Here is a 6,680-nt window from a genome sequence, read left to right on the forward strand (position 1 = left end):
ACTGTTTAATATCTTTATCATATCTGACTTGAATTTGTAAATGTGACCACCATGTTAAATCTATGCCCTGATTTTTCATTTCTTGCCTGGATTTTAAGTTCCCTTCAGAATTTAAAATATCTTTGTATGTCCATATTTTATCGAGACTGACTAGATTTGGATATACGAATGCTTCCATTGTTGAAAGCCATCCTGGAATTTTCAAAAAAAATTACATTTTATTTTTGTGCTAGATATTATGAGATAATGGCAGGTCTTCCAATAGAGAAGAAATAAAGAAGTTAAACTTTCTTTATTACACTGGGAATTATGATTCCCAACAGAGAGGTTCCTTAAAATGGAACAGAAAACAGAGATGACATAATTTCTTTTTACAAAGCAAAATCTTCTATTATAGAGCATTTATATTTAAAAAAAAGTGGCAAAGCTTTCTTCTCAAAGAATTCAGAGGTAAGTGGAGCTCTCTTTCATTCATTCCTTCTGTTAAAACATTGCCAAATAGCATTTCTGGATTCAGGTTCAGGTAAATCTGAGAGAGATGGGCAGTTAAGAAACATGAAATATAAATAAGGTAAAGGTTTCTGATTTTAGGGGATGGTGCTCATCTCTGCTTCTTGGCTGAGGAAGCTAGCATTGTCCAAAGACATTTCCATGGACATGTGGCCAGCATGACCATATGCCAAGGCACACAGAATGCTGTTACCTTCCCACCAAAGTGGTACATATTTATCTACTTGCATTTGCATATTTTGAACTGCTAGGCAGACAGAGTTATGGTGAATAATATGAGCTCACCCAGTCATGTAGAAGGAAGGAAGGAAGGAAGGAAGGAAGGAAGGAAGGAAGGAAGGAAGGAAGGAAGGAAGGAAGGAAGGAAGGAAGGAAGGAAGGAAATAAATTATTTATTGGATTTGGTGAATAACTAGAAAATATTCTTTGAAAGAACAATTACTTCCTGATAATTTTATCCCATTCTGTGAAATTTGGCTTTGTCTACAATTTCACATAGAGAGGAATTTAGCAGAATTATTTATCTTTCTTCATCAAAATTAACACATGTAGGATTAATAGCCATGCATTATCCTGTTTCAAATAATAAGATTCATCACTTTTGAATTATGGTTGACAGTTGAATTTATATTTAATTTTAATTTCAGATAAGTACTAAATAGGTATTAATAATGATATATAGTACAATATCTCTATACATTTCCTTTTGTTGCTAAGTTTTATAATCTCTATTAATCAGTTTTTGTCCATGATGTTGCTTAATAAGCAACCAATTCATCTTTCTAATCAGATGTCCTTATTAATAAACAAATTCAAATTATGTATTTTGTCATTTATTATTCAGTTGCTTAATAATCCTAATTATACATATATTTTTTCACATCTTAGTATAGCGAAACTAATATCAAATGCATTTAAAAATATTTTAATGAAATTTCAAGAAACAGATTATTTTAAATACTGTACACAGAATTTTCTCCATATTTGCTTGAAGGCATTATTGCTTTCTATCAAAATACTGAGATTTTATTTTAAACATTTTAACATAAGTTTGAGAAATGGACCATTTCAAATCTTTTGCATACGTTTCCACCATTTCCACTTGATATTATGTAATATATTTTATTTACTTTACTTTATTCTTAATGACAAGCTAAGAATTGCTGCAAAATTTCATATTACTATTACCTGTATTATGGGAAAAACAATGTCCATTTATACGGAATGAATAAGCATGTTTGATGTATCCATTGATCTTTTGAAACAAATTTGACAATGATTTTAACTATATTCTGACAGTAAATTGATAATAGTGATATGTACTGAAAACTCATTTATTAATTTGTTTCCTGTACTATTTTTTTTTTCATAATCTGTTTTGGTACAGAATGATCGAAAGAACTGGAACAGGCAACCAATCTTCTGTGAGAGAATTCCTTTTGATGGGATTTTCTGATGATCATGATGTTCAATGTTTGCATTTTGTCATGTTTCTAGTCATTTACTTAGTAGCCATAACTGGGAATTTACTCATAATTGTTGTTGTTATTCTAAATCATCAACTTCACACTCCCATGTATTTCTTTTTGATCAACTTGTCCCTGACTGATATTTGTTACATCACAACCACAGTCCCTAAATCAATGGCAGTTTCACTGACAGATAACAAACTAATTTCTTTTCCTGGATGTGTTGCTCAGGTTTTTTTAGTTATTACTAGTGCATGTTCTGAGATCTTCTTGCTTACCATCATGGCTTATGATCGTTATATAGCTATCTGCCATCCTCTGCAATATAGTCTCATGCTAAACTGGGACACCTTCAATCAAATGACAGTTACTTCCTGGGTCAGCTCTCTGCTGTATTCTTCTCTACAAACAGTCATCACTTTCCAATTAAGCTTCTGTGGGCCAAACACAATTGGACAATTTTTCTGTGATATTCCACAGTTACAAAAGATTTCTTGCACAGATATAAAAGTTAATCAAATTCTGATTTGGATATTTGCATTAATTGTGGGTTCCTTTTGTATTGGATTCATTTTTGCTTCTTATGGCTATATTATCTCTGCTGTGCTGAAGATTCCATCAGTTGAAGGCAGATACAAAGCCTTCTCGACTTGCAGTCCACACTTGGCAGTTTTTTCTTTATTCATGTCTACAGCTTTCTTTTCATACCTGAGGCCAAAATCTCTTTCCTTTCCCACTATAGACTTACTTTCTGCTGTCTCTTATACTGTTTTGCCTCCCATTCTGAATCCCATTATTTATTGCCTCCGGAACAAGGACATTCAAGCAGCTGTATGGAAAATAATATCAAAAATCAAATGAACTTTTTAGCCTGATTGAATCATCTTCAGTGTGACAGATACATTATTCTATTGATCCTTCTCACATGTGTCTTCCTCCATTATTACAGACTAATATATAGGACACTCTCTGCCTTTTGGTTTGTATATTGCAAGTAAATGAAGGGAAGAACACATCATTTAGAACAGGGGTAGTCAACCTTGGCTCTTTTATGACTCGTGGACTTCAGCTCCCAGAATTCCTGAGCCAGCTAAGCTGGCTCAGGAATTCTGGGAGTTGAAGTCCACAAGTCATAAAAGAGCCAAGGTTGACTACCCCTGATTTAGAATATATCTTTGGCCACATTATTTTCAGCCACAGAACACACACACACACACTTAAACATTTTTTTCTGTAGTATCAGGATGTACAATTTCTCAACACAGTAGTTTAATTTCATGGCATTACAGATATTCATTTTAATACATACAATCAGAATAAGATAATTGGTTATACTAGGTCACTGTCTTAGGCCAACATAATACAGGACTTCAATGTCTGCAATGGACAATCTCCTTTTAGAAAAATTAGTAGTAGATGTTTATCCACCTGACTAAGGTAATATACAAATGCTATCTATAGATTTTATGAATAACATTTTTCTACTTGAAGCAAAATATTTATTCCTTTGTCTTTTCTGTCTTAATCAAATCCATTCTGGCCAAATATAATCAAATCCCTATTCACTACTTTTAATCAATCTCATCATATTTGAATGCTTAAATATTTATTAAAGCTTGTCAGCTAAAACACAATTAAAATTGTAATATATCCACTGATCAGTGAAATAATACATAATTGTTTTATAGTTACTGATAGAACTGTGATAAAAGCTTTATTAAATGTGGAAGATAAGATACAAGTGTTAACATTTTTCAATAAGTTGTTCTTAGAGTTTGGAGAAAGTATATCAACAAATATATCAACAAATACTTTATATCCTTCTACTAACCCATGAAGACTATTTTTTACTATTACTTGTAATTAAAAAATTTTTTTGATCTTATTTATAGTGAAAGGAGCAACTAACAACTGAATGTTTTTAAAAAAGAATCTTTATTTTGTAATGTATGAAGTATTTTAGTCAAAACAATTCTAAGTGGTACGGAAAATGAACAATTGCAGCCAGTACAACAATAATAGAATAATAAGAGAAGTACAGTGTATATAATGATAAATATTAGAATTCATATTAGAATTCATATAATATTCCTGGAACCAGGAGTTCCACATCAGTTAAATGAATGAATGAATGAATTAGAATAGCCAACAAATCTTCTGTGACAGAATTCCTTCTAATGCGATTTTCTGATGACCTGATGTACAACTTTTGCATGTTGTCATTTTTCTAATCATTTACTTAACAGCTTTAATTGAGAATTTACTCATTGTGTTTGTTGTGATCCAGAACAACCATCCTGACACCCCTATGTATTTCCTTTTGGTCAACTATCCCTGACTAATATTTGTTACTTCTCAATCACTGTTCCCAAATCAATGGAAGTTTCATTAACAGATAACAAAATAACCACTTTTACTGAATGTGTTGTTCAGATTTTTTTTCAATTGTTACTTGTGTAACTTCTGAGATTGCTGTGCTTACTATCATGTAGCTATCTGTTATCCTCTGCAATATAGCCTTATCCTGAACTGGAATGTGTGCAGCCAAATGGCAGTTGCTTTTTGGATGAGCTCCCTGATATATGCATCTATTATAAGAATCATAACTTTCCAATTATTTTTTCTGAACCAAATGTGATTGAGCATTTTTTTGTGATATTCCTCAGTTACAAAAGATTTATTGTACTGATACAAAAGTTAATCTAAATTTGATTTGGATATTTTGATTCATTGTGGATTTATTTAGTACTGGGTTTATTTTTGCTTCTTATAGCTATATAATTTCTATCTTGTTGAAAATTTCATCTGTTGAAGACAAAGTCTTCTCAACCTATGGTCCACACTTGACAGTTTTCTTTTTTTATTTGTCTCTACAGCTTTGTTTTAAAACTATTTCCTCTTCCACAATAGACTTATTCTCTGCTGTTTTATATATAGTTTTATATAGAATTTATGTATAGTTTTATATATAGTTCCATTCCAGTTCTAAATCCCATCTTTTATACTGTCTGAAATAAGAATTTCTAAGAGGCTGTGTGGAAAATAGCAACAAAAAGAAAAAGTACTTCTTGACTTGATGGATCCATCTACAATTTATATACCTTTCTTATGCATAATTTTGTATTTGCATCTTTTCCTATTGCTCTGTCATAATGTGTAGAATATTCTTACAGCCTCATATTTTTGACTGTTGCAGGTAATTGAATGTTATAAAGGGAAGACAGTTTAAAGAGAGATATTTTTAGTAGTGTTTTGTGCAATCATTAACATTTCTCCAATTTTTGCTAATAAATATTAAACAATATTATAATTATGTATTGGAATCATTTTGTTCATTTACTATTACCATGACAACTGATTTAATTCATTTGCATTATAAATTGGAAGAGTTTTTATTAGGCTTCCTTGGGGTATTTGACAAATGAAAGCCCTTCCCTTCCCTTTCCTTTCTTTTCCATCTTCAAAAAATAGTTCCATGACCATCAGAGCAAATTATTGTGTTTTTCAAGCTGCATCTTCAGACATAGCTGCACTCCATTCTTCAAAATAGATTTTAGGTACCTTAACCACTCTTCCAATTTTGTATAAAGTTTAGCTAGCATCAGATTTACTGAAAAAGGAGAAAGCCTAATTATCCTTCTTCAGTAATAGTAGGATAATTAGGCTTTCTCCTTTTTTCAATAAGTCTGATGCTTGACTTCATTTGTGAAATAAATTTATTATACTTCAGTAATTCTTTCCCCCCCCCAATAAATATGACCCAGTGCCAGATTAAACTTTTTGTCCCAGATTTACCACAATAATTCAAAAGTTAGAACCTAATTGTAAAGTTTGACAGTTGGAAAAATTATGGAAATATGGCAGGTGAGTTCAAGGGGAGGCAAATCAAGAAAGCAGAAGTGTGCCCTTACAATGTGTAATGAATGGACATTGTGATGTTGCAAATACATATAAAAGGGAAGGCTTTGTATTGTGATGGTGCAATTATATTTCAATTATTTTGATGAAAGCATTGAGTTTTTCAAGTACTTATAAACATTATATTTATGGAATGTCATGAATTGAACAAATGGTTTCCTTTTGTATTACTGTCTTTAGTGGCTCATTTTATTGATGAATATAGAATCCTTATAGGTATCTGACCTAGCTAAGGTAGCAGAGTGAGTCTCAACAACAAATGCATACAGTAGCCTTAAAGATTTAAAGTACAATAGAATTGTTGCTGAGTACACCTGTCAGTTCAAGCAGAAACTGCCCATAGATATTCACAGATAATAATTTTCATTCAGATAAATAGGGACATTCTAACAGGAACTACTAGAAATGTGTACAATGGGCTTCCCATAGTAGTAGAAATTATATAAGATGTCTATAATAGAATTTATTATAGAATTCTATATATAGAATAGAATTCTATAATAGAATCTCAAATGCAGACTTAAAATGTCCACTTATCTGTCTATCTAATCTATCTATAATTCTATATATTTAATATGTCTAATTGGGAGACTTCCGGTGGCAGGCGATTTCGCTGGTCGCAGCTGTTTGCTGCCTCCCGCCTGTTTTGCGTAAAAGCCGGTTTGACAGCCAGCATCAGCTGTCAAACGGCTTGATACCTTTCCCCTGGGCATAAGGGGATAGGTGAGCTGCCCGGGGTAGGAGTTGAGTTCCCGAGTCGTCCTATATGGACGATGTAGGCGA

The 6,680-nt window shown here is 32.1% G+C and overlaps 1 protein-coding gene across 1 annotated transcript; it reads left to right on the plus strand.

Annotated features, from left to right (window-relative positions):
- The first annotated feature begins 1,898 nt into the window (after positions 1-1,898).
- Positions 1,899-2,840, plus strand: LOC107288476 (olfactory receptor 14A16-like). The gene has a single exon (XM_015817097.1). The coding sequence runs from the start codon at positions 1,899-1,901 to the stop codon at positions 2,838-2,840; it is 942 nt and encodes a 313-aa protein (XP_015672583.1).
- The last annotated feature ends 3,840 nt before the right edge of the window (positions 2,841-6,680 follow it).

This window comes from Protobothrops mucrosquamatus, unplaced genomic scaffold (genome assembly GCF_001527695.2).
Source record: "Protobothrops mucrosquamatus isolate PMUCROS unplaced genomic scaffold, P.Mucros_1.0 scaffold550, whole genome shotgun sequence".
Classification (NCBI taxonomy): Eukaryota; Metazoa; Chordata; class Lepidosauria; order Squamata; family Viperidae; genus Protobothrops; species Protobothrops mucrosquamatus.